We start from the raw sequence: 19,124 nt of genomic DNA on the forward strand, positions 1-19,124 counted from the left end.
AATTGTCAGTCGACATAACTTGTCTACCCTCAACAGGGTATATTAAGTTTGCCAAGAAGTATATATGTATATGTAAATGACCAGCTTGACTGCATCAGCAGCTGAGCCGATTTAGCTATGTCCGTCTGTCTGTATATACTCGAATTTGTCCCTCAGTTTTTGAGTTATCGATCTGAAATTGTGTTCAAGTTCTTTTCTCTCCAAGAAGCTACTCATTTGTCGAAACCACTAATATCGGACTGCTATAGCATATAGCTGCCATAGAAACTGAATGATCAGAATAAAGTACTTTTTTATTTGACAAGATATCTTCACGAAATTTGGCACGGATTTTTGTCCGAGGTAACGGTACAACCTCTCAAAAAATTCAAATCGTTCAAATCGGACTTCTATAACATATAGCTGTTTTTAAACTTTTTTATTTGACAAGATATCTTCACAAAATTTGACACAGACTATCGGACTATCATATCGGACAACTATAGCATATAGCTGCAGTACAAACTGAACGACCGGAATCAAGATCTTATAAGAAATCTTTTGTATTTCTGTAGGGTACTATAGCTTTGGTGCTACCGAAGACAACAATTTTTTTTTATAATTTTTGGTAGCCAAAAACTACTTTCTTATTTTGAAAAAAAAAAAAAATCTTCGCTAAATTCTTTTTTGTTTACTTAATCGATATATACCGGCTATAACGCGTAAGCCAATAAAGAAGAAGATATATACATAATAATTTGGAAAAACAGCTTTAAAAATTATTAAAAGCCGTAAGTATTTACTTTATCTATTTAATTACTTAGTTTACTGAATTACTCTCGGCATAAGTTGCAAATTTTACTCGTAAGCGTTCACCACAGCAGCACAAATGCAAATGACACATTAATCAACAATTAAAAAAAAAGAAAAAAATGTGAAAAACAACAGCGACACTTCGAAAATTTCAGTGTTACCAAAAGGTGCACTTTCGAATCCACTTTTCATGTGCCACTTTTAAATGTGTGTGTTTTATATGTATGTATGTGTTTGTTTCATTCTTTTTAACTATATTTAATTACTAATTACTTTGGTACACAAACTTTTTAGAAACCCGTTTCCGTTTTTAGTTGTATCTAGTTTTTTTTATTATCATTATCAATATGATAATATTATTTATAGCAAGTAGTCAATTTATATTATGTAGTCACATATAAATAGCGTACTTTATTGAAGGAAATCACATAATAAATAATTTGTAATTAAGTATTGTTTCCATTTGAAAATCTCTTGTGCAGCTTATGCGTTTTGATGCCTCCATGGAGTCGCTGCTGAATGTCGGACGCTCCGAGTCCTTCGCCGATCTCAACAATCAAACATTGAACTCCAAGTTTCCAGGTACTTAAAAACTATAGAAATGCTTTGGAATATATTTATACATATTTTTTATATTTATTTTTTTTTTTTACTTTTTGTCATTCAGCACATCCAGCCATACGCGACTTTGGCACACGCAATCGCCACAGCTTTGGCGGCAAGGGCAGCAATGACGAGCCGCCTTGCAAACCATTTGGCATTGGTAAGAATGGCTTTATGTGCGCTCAAGCACAGCGCTATTTTCAATTTATAATATTTTAACTGTAGTCGAGTTATTTATGTTTTTTTTTCTTTACGCAAGCGCTGATCAAATTTTAATATTTTCAATATAATTTTAAATTTTTTTTTTTTTTTTTTTTTTTTTTTTTTTTTTAATTTATCTATTTTTTTTTAATTTTTTTTTTTTTTGTAATTTTTTACACCTTTTGCTCACACGCAAATTCGTGCATAATTTGTATTTTTTCACCCATAATTCGACAAGCAACTCTACAAAAATTTGCCACTTGCGTAATTTTTAGTTTAACGTATTAGTTTCTGGTTTCACTTTTATTATGTAAGAATTGTAGCTACAAATTTTGCTTGTGCGCAAAATTTAAACTGCATTTTTCGACAAAAAAAATTGCTGGCAATTTCTTAATTTAGATTTTCTCTTTTTAAATATTAGGTCCCAACCTAGTAATCATAGTATTTTTTTTATGTAAAACTGCTTTTTATCATGTTAGTATTCATTAAAACTTAGCGTGTTCTAGTCGGTTTCAACCAGGTTATAACGTCATTTAGATTTTTTATATGTAACGGCCGTTCAATATTGGAGAGTTTAACTTTCAAAGTCTACTTTTTGTATAAAGTTGAATTAATGTCAGTGGCAATGGTAGAGAAGTAATTATTGTCACTTCGAAAAAATTAAAAAGCTTTGAAAAGTAGCACAACACCACCCTTTTTAAGTACTACCATTAATTTTTTTGTAAATGTAACTCTACAAAATATTTTTTTTTCGTGGATTATGCTTAAAGTTGAGAAAAAATCATTTCCTTATTCGAAAGTTAGTTGATTATATGTCACAAATTCCAAAAATAACTCTTAATTAAATTACTTAGTGTGATTTTGGCTTCTCGTACCAGCTCGTACTTTTCTTATTGTAGAGTTATTTAACCTGGCAACACTTTCATGGCAGTTTGAGTCGCTGCAGTAGTTTGAATTTTTAAAAAGATTGCCTTTTTCTGTGTTGCCTGCTCCCAACAACATAGTTCGATCTTCTAATAAACCCAAGATTAAGTCGAAATCTCTGCCAAAATAATGTCTAATCCCACTTTTCGATTATCAACACTAGTAATATGCGCTCATTAACAACCCAACCCAACCCAACTTCTGTAGTGTCCATTACTTGCGCTATTTCTGTATATATCCTACATTTTAAATGAAATTTGTAGTTGCTAATGGTTTACCAGCCAATCTGCACACAGTTCTATCAACCAATTACCTTATCCCCCATCATTTTTCCTGCCACAGCAGTTTTCAAAGTAAAAAAATTTGTATTGAAAAAAAATCACTTTTTAAGATTGCCGTAAGAACACTCTGTAATTGAGTTGTACGTTTTCACTTTTCATATTTTATACGTATAACCGTTATAATATATGCATACATATATAGCTAACGTGCTTTTGCAAATCATTACTTTTTATGTACACGCTTCCCCGTTTTTTATGCAGCTTTTCCAAATTTCGCTAAAGCATTTGATGAATTGCTTTCTTGTTCTGCAAATAAAAACAAAAACAAAAACTAAAATAAATAATTATAACTAAAAGTAATTATTTTAACGTATCAAGTCCATCAAAATCGTACATCTCAGAACATTTACTTCATTCATCGAAAAATTAGCAAAAATATATATTTCCAAAAACATTTGTAACGATGCAGTTGAAAATTAAAAAAAAATTAAAGTATATAAAATATTTGAAATTTTATAAAAAAAAAAGTTTATGTTAAATGCTTAAGGGTATTCAAGAAACGAGTTACTTTCAAAATATTTATAAGATATTGTAGAGAAGATTTTTTAGTTAAAAAAAATGCTAGTTATTCAATGTATATATTTTTTAATTTTAATGTTTTAATTATTTTATATAAAAGTACAGTTTTTCAAATAATTTTTACATTACACGAAACCGTAATTTACTATTTCGCTTTATTTTATATTGTACTGCCTACATCTAGGCGTAAGTAAGAAGTAATGAATAAGCCTCTTCTTGAGTCTTCTAAGGTTTATAGACTAAAATATATATAATCGAGTTATTTGCAGGTTATTATTTTTTCTGAAATAATATTTTAAAATTTTTCGCAATAAATATGTGAGACCACCGCTTTTTTATTTTAAAAGCAAATTTTTTTATATATTTTTCTCGTTTTAAAAGGCCATATAATCTACATTATTGCTCTAAATAAATGTTTGAACACTTCAAAAATAAGTCGTTGCCTACATTTAGGAGCTACATAAATCAGAATGTAGCCATAAAGCTTTATTTATAGTTCAAAAAAATGTATTAGCCACGCAAAAAATAATTCATAGTCTGATAATCGCGTGGCAATCCTTATCTATTTGTCGCATCTTACTGATAAAAATGCAAAATTACAAGAATTTGTTGCCTACATTTAGGCGGCGTAATAAAAAATAGTCATGTCCTTGCAGGGAAAACTTTTTCATTTTACAAGATTTCTCCACGAAATTTGGCACAGATTATTATTTTGATTAAAGTTATAATCTCCGTATAAATTGTTCGGATCGGACTACTATAGCATATAGCTGCCATACAAACTGAACAACCAAAATCGTGTCTTTACAAGGAAAACTTTTTCATTTGACCAGATATCTGCACGAAATTTGGCACAGATTATTGTTTTAGTGAAAGCTTTAATCTCCGTATAAATTGTTCGGATCGGACTACTATAGCATATAGCTGCCATACAAACTGAACAACCAAAATCGTGTCTTTACAAGGAAAACTTTTTCATTTGACAAGATATCTGCACGAAATTTGGCACAGATTATTGTTTTAGTGAAAGCTATAATCTCCGTATAAATTGTTCGGATCGGACTACTATAGCATATAGCTGCCATACAAATCTAATAATGAAAATAGTGTCCTTGCAAGGAAAACTTTTTCAATTGACAATATATCCACGCAAAATTTGGCAGAGATTATCGGTATAATATCCATAGTTATAAATATTTGCTCTAAGTTGCTTAGCTGCTGTCGAAACTAACATTTCTTATGTTTTTTTTAATGTCCCTTTAACAATTTTCCCATCTAATTGTTACGTGAATACCTTTAATCTTTTCTTCTCTCAACTCTTATTCCAAACATCACTAGCTTTAGTTTCGCGCTTTATTTTATTTATAAGAAATAGTCATAAGTCTAATTATAAAAAGGGTAAAAAATTTTTTTTTTTTTTTATAATTAGGATATATTATAAAATATTATAAAAAAAAGTTAAAAAATATTTTTTTTTATAATCAGAAACATTATAAGTACATAGAATATTTAATTTAATTAAAAAAATTTTGTTCAAAAATTGTAAAACCTAGCAAACTTAAACTAGAGTTATATGTCATTTAACTTTTTTTCCATTAACTCGCTTTTCTTTGCATTAATTTTAAAATCTAAGCAAATTTCAATGCTCAAATAATTAATTTGAAATTTTTTAACACTTATTTTTTATCATTATTACTTTCTATCTCTTTGTTACCGCTTAACATCGCTCTCTTTAAACGCGTTCTGCAATTGTACTTACTACTTCTGCTCCTTCGCTCCAACTTTTAAAACAAAAAAATTAAAATAATCAAAAAACAACTGCTACAACAACTATGTAACTACAACTCGCTATTCTAACGCACTTTTGGTTGTTTTTGTACGTTTAATTCATTCGAAACCTGAAACCTCCTTCTAATGCAACGTTGTTTCTGTTTCCAATCAACCAAAACAACCGACCAACCAATCGACCAACTAATCAAACGCATAAATTCACCCAAAACATCAGGCTCTATTCTGTCAGGTAAACAACAAAAGCAATTATTAGCGTGCAGCTAGCAAAAAAGCAACAAACAATTAGTTACGAAAACAACAATCGTCAATCGTTCGTACGTTCATTCGTTCGCTCGCTCGTTCGTTCGTTCGTTCACAATGCAAAAATTACAGTATTAACTAATTTGAATTGATTTGAATTTGTTGTAACGTTGGTTTACAGTTATTAATTTTTTATACATTTCTTTTTCAAAATATTCAACTTTTGCGTAAGAAAACGAAAATTATTAAAAGCAACAAAAACAAATTGAAACATTACAAGCCATACTAACTGTTTACTAGTAAGCAATTACACGAAAAACAACAACAACAAAACAAACTCAACTCAAATCAAATCAAACGCGTCGTAACTGTCAAAAAACACACTCGTATGATGTGCCATCTCTTTCTTCTTTCTTACTAATGCACCGTTATTTTCTTACAAACAACTTTAAACTTATATAAATACACACCATTGAACATAATAAATATGTACATATGTATGTGTATAACTCCAGTTGCTATATACTTAGTACATAACTAGTTATCCTCCCGAGTTGTGCGCGTCATCGTGCTCGTACACACAGACATACTCGTAAAAATATATTTAAAAAACAAATTTAATACATTCACACTAACCTTTTAGCGCTCACTTGTCTACATAGCGTTTGTATGTACTGTCAGTGTAAAAATTACAAAAAAAAAAAAAAATTCTATAAATATCTAAATTGAAACTAACCTCAAGAAGCGCAGGTTATCGCAGTTGCAAGCTAGTGTCTACATAACCAGCATACGAGTTCTCTAATTCCCGTTCATTTCGTACGCCTTTCGTTCGTACCCGCATTCGAGTCATTTCATCACCCATTGGTGTCTATGCATTATTCGCCTCCATCATCTCATCTCATGAATGTCGTTGCATTGATTATTTGAGCACTTAGCCGAATTAGTGTTAGTTGATTGTAGCACACTGTAGTTGGCAACTCTGTTTTATAGCTGCATTTTAACTAAATAAAGTCTAATGTTTTTTGTTTACTTCATTTTTGTTTTTTTTTAATATTTTTTTTTTTATATATTTTTTTTTGTAAATATTTTTTTTTTGTTTTTGAATTTTTTTTGCTTGAAAATTTATTTTTTAAAATCGTTTATATACATATATTTTTAACATCAAAATTATTTATTTACCATGGGAGTTTATTGTCAATTTGCATCAAAATAATTCTGTATGCCGAAGAAATTCGCTTTCTTCTACTTTATTGGCGTAGATAACGCTTACACGGTTATAACCGAGTTTACAACAGCGCTCCAGTCGTTCTTCCTTTTCGCTGATTCCAAGTGTATGTATCTATGTAGCTAGGTCCTTCTCGAACTGATCTTTCCAACTGAGTGGAGATCTTCCTCTGCTTATTGCGGCGGATACTGCTTCGAATACTCTCAGAGCTGGAGTGTTTTCGTTGTTCTTGTAGCGGCAGAATTCTGTCTAGTTGACAGTCCTTGGCCAGATAAAAATACGGATCCGTTCCGGTTACCCGAAACCCAACTGTTGTGGGAACGGTGTTTTCATCCATTCGGACGACATTACCTAGCCAGCGTAGCCGCTGTCTCTTAATTCGCTGAACTATGTCAATGGGGTCTTACAACTCGTATAGCTCATCGTACCATCGACTGCGGTATTCGTCGTTGCCAATGCGCAAAGGACCATAGATCTTCCGCAAATTCTTTCTTTCGAAAACTAGCAACGTCGACTCATCAGCTGTTGTCATCGTCCTTGCCTCTGCTCCATTTAGCAGGACGATGATGATAAGTGACTTGTAGAGTTTTGTCTTTATTCATCGAGAGAGGACTTTACTTCTAATGGTCCAGTCAGTCCGAAATAGCACCTTTTGGCAAGAGTTATTCTGCGTTGGATTACAAGGCTGACGTTGTTGTTGGTGCTAATACTGGTTCCAAGATAGACGAAACTATCTACGACTTCGAAGTTATGACTGTCAACTGTGACGCCTTGCACAGACCCCTGCCCTAGATTCAAGAAGTCGCACGATAGGAAGTCGCCTTGTCTGAAACCTCGTTTGATATCAAACGGCTCGGAGAGGTCCTACGCGATTCTGACGGAGCATTTGGTATTGCTCAACGTTAGTTTGCATAGCCGTATTAGTTTTGCGGGGATACCAAATTCAGACATCGCGGCATAAAGGCAGCTACTTTTTGTGCTGTCAAAAGCAGATTTGAAATAGACGAAGAGGTGGTGTGTGTCGATTCTCCTTTCACGGGTCTTTTCCAAGATTTGACGCATTGTGAATATCTGGTCAATTGTTGATTTGCCTGGCCCAAAGCCACACTAATAAGGTCTAATCAGTTTGTTGACGGTGGGATTTAGTCTTTCACACAATACGCTCGAGAGAATCTTCTATGTAATGTTGAGGAGACTTATCCCACAGTAATTGACGCGGCTTATGGAATCTCTCATTTTGTGGACTGAGCAGAGATCATACTCTACAAAGAAGGTGATGCATGCTCCTTATCAGTTCTCTGCTGTATTTGAAAAGCTTTGTCTATAAACCATCGGCCCTCTCCGCTTTGTTGTTCCTCACACGGATAATTGCTTTTCGAACTTCTTCATGGTAAGGCAATATAACGTCTGTTTCTTCGTCATCGATTGGGGAATCGGGTTCACCATTTCCTGTCGTCAAGTTTTCACTGCCCTTCAGCAGGCTGGAGAAGTGTTCCATTCATTCAATTTAATATGCTCTGGGCAACAGTCACTAGATCACCTCTAGGGGTTCTACAAGAATATGAGATAATATAATGATAAAGACACAGAAGGAAAATTGTTTTTCAGTGCAATTTTGGAATATTAGAGCAATGGCAATATAATGCGTTCGGGCTTCGCAAATCGCACAAATATAGTTATAGAACCAATATAACCATATTCAACTTGAATTCGCTGCATTTCTTTAAAGGTCAACGTTTATATTAGCTGAAGGACATCTTTTATATACACGAATACATATAAACTTGCATATGAACCCCCATTATTACTATGCCCTTACATTCTTCTGTGTTCTTTGCGCCAATTAATCATTGTGAAATGAGTGCAAGGGAGTTTTATTTACCTGGACAAAGGTAAATCAACACGACAATCCAGCCAATCAAGTTGCGCAAACTGTAATCAGTCATAACTGTAAACAAGCATGCACATACATACACATACACGCACCTGTTAAATGTAAATGTGTGTGCGCTTATGGGTCAGCAATTAATTACAAGAACCTCAAACCCCCCTCCGCTCCATTCAGCAATTGCTATACAATTTTTACGAGCAACCCAAAATCCTTTAGCACCATGTAAGTTTATATGTAATACATATGTGTGTGTAACGGCGAAAACGAGCGCATAAGGAATAACATATGTGTACGCTTTCGCTATAAAATTAATTATAGCTGGCGTTAATTGCCTTTTAATTAATGAAAAACCATTTTTATAACGGTTAATGGGTTGCGGTGTCACTGTCAGTGTCATAAACGAACAATTACTTGCCTGCAAATTGATAAATAATTCCGAACTTATAAACATACCCGAGCGACAGCCATACCTGTCAGTCTACCTGTGCCGTTGAGCATACAACAAATATCGATTTGGTGATACTTAGACCAGCTCAGTCTACCATTATACACAAAACAATAACAAAACTTGCATTGCAGCGTCCATTCAGCAATCAACATTGCAAATACCGTTATTAATGAAATTGCAGTCAAAAGTCGTCGTGTTCGACTTGTTTTTGCCGCTCAATTCGTAATATTCATAAATCATAGAAATTACGATTAAACATAGAAACATTTTTTGTAACGAATTTACTTACATACATATTTATGCAACTAAATTTATTTTCCTCTTCTGTTCGTATTTACCGACTTCTAACGTTATTGATTTGCGGTAATTTAGTTTGCTGTTAGCTCCATTCACCATTACACCATTAGTGTCAAATCACACATCGGTGTAAATAAGCGAGAACTACATCTATTAGTACATACCGTTATGTGTATTAAATTACTCACTTCTATAATTAATGTATGTACATATGTTGATTGATTATGATTTATGTGACGATAAATGTTAAGGTCGCCATTGTAAATGACACTTGTAGGCAGTGTCGTGCGGTCTTATCATCAACTTGGGGGTTTAACGGGAAATTTGAAACGGTTGAAATTTTAAATTTCATTTTGACGGGTTTTTAAAAAACATTTAAACCTGCATAATTTTGTCAAAATATTTCACGTCCAGGCAAGGTTTATAATTTGTTAGGTAATTTAGATTTGGCCTCAATTAGCTCTAATGTGCGATTTGATTCAATATCGTTGAACCTTTATAATCTTGCTATGTCATTTCATAGTTTCGATCAAACCATAATTTCAGTATGCCCTGGACATCAGTCACTAGATCAACTCTGGGTTATCATTACATACAAGGGTATGTTCCGGTCTTGAAACCTTCTGTTACCTCATCTTTTTTCGAGCATTACCCTTGTCAATGGTTTCGTTTGCAGCAGTACGTAAGAAGCTTGAAATGCCGTCCCACAGTTCGCTTATAAGCAAGTAGAAAACCGTTTAGCTGTCGGTTGTGATTGCAGCTTCTCGACGTCAAACCTTCCTTGCGTTCGTTGACGTGCGTTTTTTGCTGCACAGGGACGGGTACGTATCTTCGCTGCACCAATATAGTGGCCCGAGTCAATGCTAGGACCTCGGAGCGTCGCACGTCTAAAACACTGGAGACGTGTCTTCCGTCTATCACAACATGATCGATATGGTTGGTGGCTTTTTCAATATTTCGGGCCCCGGCGAAGTCGATCAGCCTCAACCCAATTTTGAATTTACTGACTGTTGTGTCAAAGGTACTTTCTTTGCCCACCCTGGCATTAAAGTCGCCAAACACGATTTTAAAATCGTGGCGGGGAAAGCTCTCATAGGTGCGCTCCAAGCGCTCATCATGATCACTTCGTCCTTCTCTTCCGTCGAGACGTGAATACAAATCAGAGATAAGTTGCAAAACTTCGCTTTGATGCGGATTGTGGCTGGACGTTAATCCAGCACAAATCTCACACTGAATTTGCGCTCCTTTATATGGCCACTGTAGTAAATGCCATAAGAACCTACACGCCTCAGTCCTTATCCCGTCCATCGCATCTCCTGGGCGGGGGTGACAGCGGCACCCTCTTCACTCACTCTCAAGTGAATCGCGGTCTATAAACCTTCCTCACTTACATGAACTACAACACATGGCTCCATCCTTCCGCACATGGCTATCAATACTGACGCTGAGCTTGCTAACTGCGCGCTCAAAGCTAGTCAAGGAGTCTATTCTCCCTAGAAATAGCATCAAGTTACTTCACCTACAGACTTGTTTGAATGTCTGGTCACAGCGGAATAACTGGCAACTGCAAAGCCTTGCTCATATGGAAATTCGCTGGCTCTTATGCAACTACGATAACCTTTTGGCAAAATACCTATACTAAACCTAAACCTTTAGCAAAGTTTATTTTGCCGCAATCGTTGGGTTCTTACTAGACACTGTACGATAGGCGGACGCTAGTTGTCAAAGTTGTATGGAAGAGCGTATAGTGGCAAGATCTAGGCACTTTTTCCTCCATTGTTCATCCTTTCCACGACTGATGCTAAAACATCTCAGCAGCCAAACCAGAAGCCATAGACGCGGTCTCCGGCGTTCGAAGCTGTCAAAGTTAGATTTCTGTTGGGATCGACCTCTTAACCTAAGGGCGGGTTAACATCGCTGCTACTAGTTTTACATATGTCCACCATAATTTCTTTTCCATCACTTGCAGATCTAAATTATTTTTGGCCTTCGCTAGTAATAAGCAAGAGTATTGAGCAACAAATTTTAGAAGAAATTGGTGTAAAAATACATCACTGTGCCTTCGAAACTCCGAACTACAATATAGCTATATAATAGTAACTGGGCAATAAATGATTATCTCGGGAGTGAACCAAAATCATTTCGAAAATTTTTATAATATTTTTGACCAAAATCTGCTTGAAAAACATGAAAAGATCTGTATATATCTGAAAGACCGCAGCACGTAATATGTAATCAAACTCCCTAGGAACAAACTCGGGCTACTTGTCGCATTCTACACTGGCCACTGGTAGCTCAAGAAGCTCTTATATAACATGTGGCAGCGAGCCTGAACCTACAGTGTACCTGCTAATTGCTTGCACAGCACAGTCTGCAGACGCTGGATAAAGCCGTTTGGATCCATGTTTCCAAATAGAGATCACATCACCTCACTAGCACCTGACAGTATATTGGAATTTATCAATATGCTGGGGCTAGGTGGGTCGTTGTGACTTAGGAGAGGGCACAATAGATCTAGGGTCGCGGTGCAATCCTCATATATTTATCTTATCTTAATCAGTTGTGTTATTTTGCATAACATTTCGAAAAATTCTTTAAACGTTATTTTGGGAAAAGGTCAAGACTGAAGGTCAGCCGCTAAAATATGTTCTGGCGCTATATTTTGTGTATAAACAAAACTATGATTTAAATTAAAAAAATTTTCTTGTTCCAAACATATCGAGCGTCATTTCAACACATTTTTGTAACTCACCTCAGTGTTGTCATTCAATTTCAGCAAGTTTTTTTAGCCGTTCAGCAAAGACCTAACCATTTTGAGTATGCGCATACATTTTTTAATTGTTGTAGCATTTCGTTTCTAGCATTTCTAGTTATTACTCAGCATTAAAATCTAGATTTTTCAGTTTTAATTCATCGTCATTGAGTTCTAGTGGAAATTTATTTGAACACTTTGTAACATTCAACATTTTCTAGCGTTTGTTTGCAGCACGCACCAATTTCGCCTTGAATTGTTGTTGTGTGTTATCTTTAGTTTGTTACTGTTCTTGTTATTGTTGTTGTTGTCGATGCCACTGCAGTTCACCGCAACAAAAGCAAAGTGATTTTAGTTTAGTTTTTTGTGTTTCTGCCACACATATGAAGAATAATCGCCATAACCCCAACAACAATACATATATATGTGGTATATATGTATATACATATGCGATATGTATGTACATATGTATGCATGCATATATTAAGCAAATACTAATAACAAATGCAATTTTTCATTTCGGAATGCAGCGCGCCCAACTTTCTTGAATTTGAACTTGAATTTCAATCAACGCAATCCGCCGACCAAGCGTAGGTGTCAAACAAAAACACTTAAAATAAACGAAACACTTAAAATAAATATTTACTTTTAAGTCAAAAAGCGTATTAAATTTTCACACTTGCCACTTTGCGCCAAATTATCACACACCCGTTAATAAATACCGCTAATTTACACCCATACAACCCACAGCTTCACCGGCTACCAGCAAGCTATTGGGCATGCGCATGACCACACTACACGAAGAGCCGCTCGGCGTGCATCGTGCACTCGCCGAGGAGCCCGAAGACAGCTACAGCGACTCGGAATACACCAATAACGAGTACGAGCAGGAGAAGAATCAACAGAATAATTATCATACACGTTCACGCCTGACAGCCTCGAAGACCATGGACTCATTCATGGATGTCAGCAATCATTCCAATCACAGCTACTTAAGTTATACGTCCAGCGCTAATGCGAATATGAAGCATTTAACCGGACTGGCCACGCCCAGCATGAGTTCGTCCACATCGAGCGGCTATGGTTCGCAGGTTAGTTGAATTTTTCACCAAATATTATTTTATATTCTGCCCAGCTGGTAATTACTAACTACTTTTTTTATTTTAGGCGGTTTCGTGCAGCAATTTGACGAATGATGATATCGCTTCTATGCGTTCAATGAGCATTGATGAGACACCAGGTGAGTCGTCAGCGGGGTTGTGTTAATATGAAAACGCTCTCTCGCCGTTTTTATACCCTAATAGGCTATATTAACTTTGTCACGAAGTTTGTAACACACAACCTGTGCTTACCTATGTTTATATTTTCGTCTGTCTGTAGGAATATACGCGATCTAGTCCTCAGTTGTTGTAATATTGAGCTGAACCATTACACACGTCTTTTTCTCCCCAAGAAGCTGCTCTTTTCGCATTTTTTTAAATCAAGTTCTTCAATGAAAAACTTTTAAATGTGTGTATCTCTGATTCGAAAGGGTGATCCATTTTGAGGTTCCCTTCTTTTCTAAAAAGAAATTAGCATTCGAAAGAGCATTCTTTGGCATTTATTTTTTAAGATCTTTTTCAAATTTTGACAGCGGCTACGCCTCAGATGGTCCATCCGTTAAGTCCAATTTTCGTTGATTCGCTCGAGCATTTCGACTGATAACTGTTTTGGTCCAAGGCCTGAAGCGAAGCTTAATTGTCCGCATAGACTTTAGACTTTACATATCCCCACAGGAACAAGTCTAACGGTGTGATATCACACGTTCTTGGTGGATAATCGATCGGCCCAAATTTGAAATTATCTGCTCACCGAAGTGTTCTCTTAATAAATCCATTGATTGATGCAATGTGTGGGAAGTGGCGCCGTCTTGTTCAAATCAAATGCCGAGATCATGAACTTCAATTTCAGGCATCACATATTCGGTTATCATTGACGGTTACTTTCTCACCATTTTCATTCTTTCTTATCATTTTTACTTTTCCATCATTTTTGAAGAACTATGAACCGATGATTTCACCGGCCCACTAAACACACTAAATCGTTGGCTCTTATAATAACATTCTCCGAAATTGTCTGATAATTGCTTAATTCTGCTACAACAATAAAAACACCGTGTCCATTAATGGTTTCTTCTTCTCGATGTGGTTGTATATTGAGTTGAGTTCAATAGAGACTCGACGGCTATATATTCAAGTTTGATTCTGAAAGAAAATTTCAAGTCCTTGGATTACGCTGCCGAATCGACAATTTCTGACTAGTTTAAAATCCGAATCCTTTCCGGTTACGAAAACGGAATATCGAGAGATTGCAGTTTAAACCTTTTCGAATTAGTCCATTTACTGAACCTACCGTTAGATAACCTACCACTTCAATGACTTAAATAACAAGAACAACATGGCGATGTCTGAGCACGTACATAGGCTTTAAGTAGACCCATTGTGAACCCACCGTCACTAAAATCCCTTCATAGTGTGAACTCTGTCAACTCTGAACCATCCTGTCGTCTGGATGAAGTTCATCAATTCGAGAAGTATCTGTATAAAAATTATTAATTTAGGAAGTATTTCTTCTGAAAAATTTTTACTTCGTGTATATGATCATAAGTTATTACATCGACTTGTAGTTAAAAAAAGGACTTCAATAAAAAAAATTGATTCCTTTTATAGATAACACCAAACTTTATTTTGGGCTGGGCCACGTCCACTTTTTCAATATTTTTGCCCACAGGTGCTCCTTGCTACTGCGATATCCTCCAAATTAGGGTTTTATATCTTACTTTAGTGCGTAGTTATGGCACTTTATAGGTTTTGGGTTAATTTTGTGGCCGTGACAGTGGTTCGATTACGCCTATCAATGAACTCGTAATTTGTACTAAGGAACCTGCTTACCAAGTTTCATCAAGATATCTCCATTTTTGCTCAAGTTACTTAGCTTGCACGGACGGACAGACAGACAGGCAGTCACCGGATTTCAACTCGTCTCGTCATCCTGATCATTTACATATATATATTTATATATAATCCTATATCTATCTCGATTAGCTTTAGATGATACGTACAACCGTTCGGTGAACAAAGCTCTGTAGCAACATGCTGCAAGAGCATAAAAATAGTATACAATTTTTCCTACGACAGGTGGGTGTCCGTTCCCACGACAGTCGGGTCTACGTAACCGGAACGGATCCGGACTTTTATCCACCCAAAGACTGTCAACTCGGCAGATTTTTGCCGCTACAACAACAACAACAACAATTTTTTTAATAAGGCCTGTTCCTAACCTCACTTTTCTTTTGAAAACATAACCTCTTTGTTCGATATTATAACTTGTTCTTAATAACTCATAAGTTATCCGTAATGTATAAAAAGAGTTGATTAAAAAATACCGTTACTTCTCTAAATTCCATATTTATCATGTTTTCTCCCTGCAGACTATCATTCGAATTCACCACCCAACCGGCAAACACGCTTCAATCCATTCCTAAAAGACATGCCAAAGGCAAATGGCAATAACAAACAGCAGAATCAACAGCAACAACAACAGCCAGCGCAAACAACGACACCACATTCGACGATGAACGACGACCAAAGCGATCCAACACAAATACAACAGAAATCAGCACCGGAAAGCGCAACAAACGCCGAGACGACTAACGAAATCAGAACAACACTCAACACACTCAACGACAATGAGGCCAACAACACAAATGCAAAGCTGCCAAACATAACAACAAAAGCACAATACAGCGCTGCCAATACCCAGTTGGATATGGAGATGGATGCTGTGGCGGATAACGGTGATTATGTGGCAAACACCATAAACGATGATGATATTGTTGAACTAAAGAATAACAACAATTGCGAAACAACAACAACAACAGCGGCCAAGTTAATTAACAATCACAACAATAGTGAGAATAATAAGAATACAACAAATACAACAGCAACATTAATTAGCAACAACATTGTTACCGACAATCAAAATGGCAATGACACGATAAATCACACAACAACAACAACAACAAACGAAGCTGAACAACAGCAGCAGCAACAACAACCGTTAGAAGGTAATGGCATTGTACGCGGCCAACTGCCAGCCGGCAAAGTGGTGCGTCGCAAGAAGACACCACCACAAGGTGGTGGCAACGTCATGTCCAGCAGCGTCATAAGCACCAACAATAATGGCGGTGCGTCGCGTGCGCAGTTGCAACGTGCTTCCGTGGCACAAATGGAGGGCATATTGACGGCGTCCAATGATCGGTTGAATGTGTCGATGACCGGCAGCATGGAACTCGATGCAGGTATGAAGTGGAGAGCTTTTGTTTTCCTATTTTTTTTTTTAATATTTTTCAGTTTAATTTACCGAAGTTAGTGCGATTAGGAAAGCTCTCGCCTATTTGCACCTCAGAAGATGAGAGTCATAGGTGCAGAGCTCCATTGTCTACAGTCCTTAGTTCCTATAGCTCCTCTTCTTCAGTATAAAGAAAACAATGCCTTCATTACTTCCGCCTCAATATTTAGGTTGAAGGTGTGAGCCTCCGAATGAAGGGAAAGACAGGAAGAGCAAAGTCGTAGGTTATCACCGGCAGCCTCGTTTCTCGAGTTCTTTAAAGTTAACCACGCAGACCCAAAGCTGTGATTACCTGCTTTTGCGGGTTGCCCCTGTTAACCTATCGGTACTACTACGCCACTCCGCCAGGACCATTCTGTCACAGCGAATACTATTTATGGGTGCTTGAGGTTCTTTCAACTTAAACTTGCAGCCATAATACTAATTGGTGCAAAACAGTACCGACCGACCTCTCTTTGATGTAAGCATGTTGAGCCCTTAACAGTTAACCCCTCGGCTTTCTGCTTCTAATCTACAGACCCATGAGTCTCTCCAAAGTTTTCAACAGAAACGAGGTTAGGTTAATACGTCTGAAAGTTTTGGCATCGATATGAGAGCTCTTTCCGGTCTTCGGTATAAATGCCAACTTAACCAGTTTCCAGGTCTCCATAGATTAGTCAATCAAATTAGTTGTGGAATGCTTGGAATCTCGATAAGATCGCCATATTTTGTAAGGCTGAGTAACTTTTCAGGCGACTGGTAATCGCGAACGACTCCGTCGGTCGAGAAGTAGTCGGTTTGTCCTTGGTTCAGCAAACCGAGATCACGATATCTCATTAATCTCCAAAAGGGAACGTCAGGGACCCTAAAGTATATATACATAAATGATTCAAACTGAATTGATTTAGCCATGTCCCTTCGTCCGTCGCTCCTTCTGTCTGTATATACACGAACTACTCTATCCGTTTTTGAGATGTGGATCAAACATTTTCTACCCCTCATTTTCTCACCAAACTGTTCATTAGTTCGTATGGGAATGAGTTCCGATAAGGAACCAATACAGCATTTGGCTCCCATACAAACTGGCCTATCGAACTCAAGTCCTCGTATGGAAAACTTTTATTTATCTAACCAAACATTTTTTTCTTGTTTCCTCGCAGAAACCGATGCATCTCTACCCGACTGGGTGCTAGTTGGCGAGTCGGTGCTAATACGTCCCTACAACACGAGCGGCGTCATCAGCTACATCGGCAACACACACTTCCAAGCTGGCACTTGGATCGGCGTTGAGCTGGACACGCCGACGGGCAAGAATGACGGCACCGTGCAGGGCATACAATATTTCCAATGCAAACCGAAACATGGCATCTTTGTGCGCTACGACAAGTTGATATTGGATAAACGTGGCAAGGCCATGCGCGCCTATAAAGCGGAGAAAAGCAACAGCAAAGGTAAGCAGCGGACCCCCACCGCACACACGCTAACTAAAATACAGTTATTACACACAATATTTCTCTTGAATCTCCTTAGACACAAGCATGATGACACGCTCAAAGAGTCGCGGCGAATCCTTGGCCAGCGTCGGTGGCGCCGCGTCGTCACGCAAATGATTATATCCAAAATGTTCGCATCAAATGCACCGCTGGGCTAATTGCAAGCAATCCACATTGGTGACAGCAGCCACTGCTGCCAAAGCAACAACAACAACTGCAAACGCAACAACAACAGCTGGTGCCGCAGCAGCAGCAGCAAAGACACCAACAAATGCAGCACATGGCGGCAGAGGAGCTGCTGCACCAACGCGCACATGCACCAAATTGCGTGCAACCAGCACAGCAGCCGCAGCAAATGTCGCGACGGTGACGGCCACGGCCACGGCACACGTCACCGCCGTCGATGCGAACACGAGACGTTTCAAGCGACGCTCAACAGCATTTTAAGTGGCAACGCAGCAGCAGCAGCAGCAGCAACCAACCGAGGCGTATGTTTGTATGTCAGCTGCGTTGCTAAAATGCCGCGCGTAGCGTGCGCCACAAACACTCGAACGGAGTAAACATTTTGAGGTTAAAAAACTAGAGAGAGAAGCATAGAAATCACAAACAGTCAAGTCATGCAGCACGCATATACAGTTATGTGCGAAAAGATAAAACAACAAAAACACGTATGCTTCATAGAACGAACAAACGAATTGCAATTGCATACATATTACATAATTACGTATTATATTATATAATATGACATACATACATACATACATACATACTTACATATAAATTAAAAATAATCACATTGTACAGCCACGTTGTGACCCCTTGATTGTAATTTATTGTAGTTAACACACGTTCCACACACATTCCCAAACTCCGCCCAACCCCATTCCATCCAAAAAAACAAAAACAACTACAAACAAAATTCGCCCATTTCGTTAGAACGTGTTTGCCGTCGTAGTAGTGCTGTCCTGGGCAGTCAAAAAAAAAAACAACAAAAACAAATAATTATGAAAAGTACCGTAATTTAATAACATTTGTGCGTTTTGTAGTTTGAACAAGTAAAATTGATTTTGCGCTTTCTAGTACGCGCATTTCTTTCCTATTTGTTTTTTCTTACTTTTTAATTTTTATAGTGTGTGTGTGCGTTTGTGCATAAGTTAATGATAAAATGATAAAAAAGTATGCGAAGTTATGAGGCGCGGAGGGAAAATATAATATTTTCGTTTTTTTTTTTAATATTGA

General features: G+C 36.9%; 1 protein-coding gene across 3 annotated transcripts in view; it reads left to right on the forward strand.

The window, feature by feature from the left end:
* The window catches only part of LOC120771282 (kinesin-like protein KIF13B), a 71,676-nt gene extending 52,893 nt beyond the window's left edge, over nucleotides 1–18,783 (forward strand). For 2 of the 3 annotated variants that reach the window (XM_040099209.1, XM_040099210.1), the window contains 7 exons: nucleotides 1,275–1,374; nucleotides 1,460–1,555; nucleotides 12,775–13,115; nucleotides 13,192–13,264; nucleotides 15,494–16,363; nucleotides 17,553–17,843; nucleotides 17,923–18,783. In XM_040099209.1, the coding sequence (XP_039955143.1) occupies nucleotides 1,275–1,374; nucleotides 1,460–1,555; nucleotides 12,775–13,115; nucleotides 13,192–13,264; nucleotides 15,494–16,363; nucleotides 17,553–17,843; nucleotides 17,923–18,002 (1,851 nt within the window). In that variant the 3' untranslated portion in view covers nucleotides 18,003–18,783. Of the gene's footprint in view, nucleotides 1–1,274; nucleotides 1,375–1,459; nucleotides 1,556–5,385; nucleotides 5,401–12,554; nucleotides 12,615–12,774; nucleotides 13,116–13,191; nucleotides 13,265–15,493; nucleotides 16,364–17,552; nucleotides 17,844–17,922 lie in introns of all 3 variants that reach the window. The other variant, XM_040099208.1, reaches the window with a different exon arrangement.
* Nucleotides 18,784–19,124: the final 341 nt, after the last annotated feature.

Source organism: Bactrocera tryoni, chromosome 3 (assembly GCF_016617805.1).
Source record: "Bactrocera tryoni isolate S06 chromosome 3, CSIRO_BtryS06_freeze2, whole genome shotgun sequence".
Taxonomy (NCBI): domain Eukaryota; kingdom Metazoa; phylum Arthropoda; class Insecta; order Diptera; family Tephritidae; genus Bactrocera; species Bactrocera tryoni.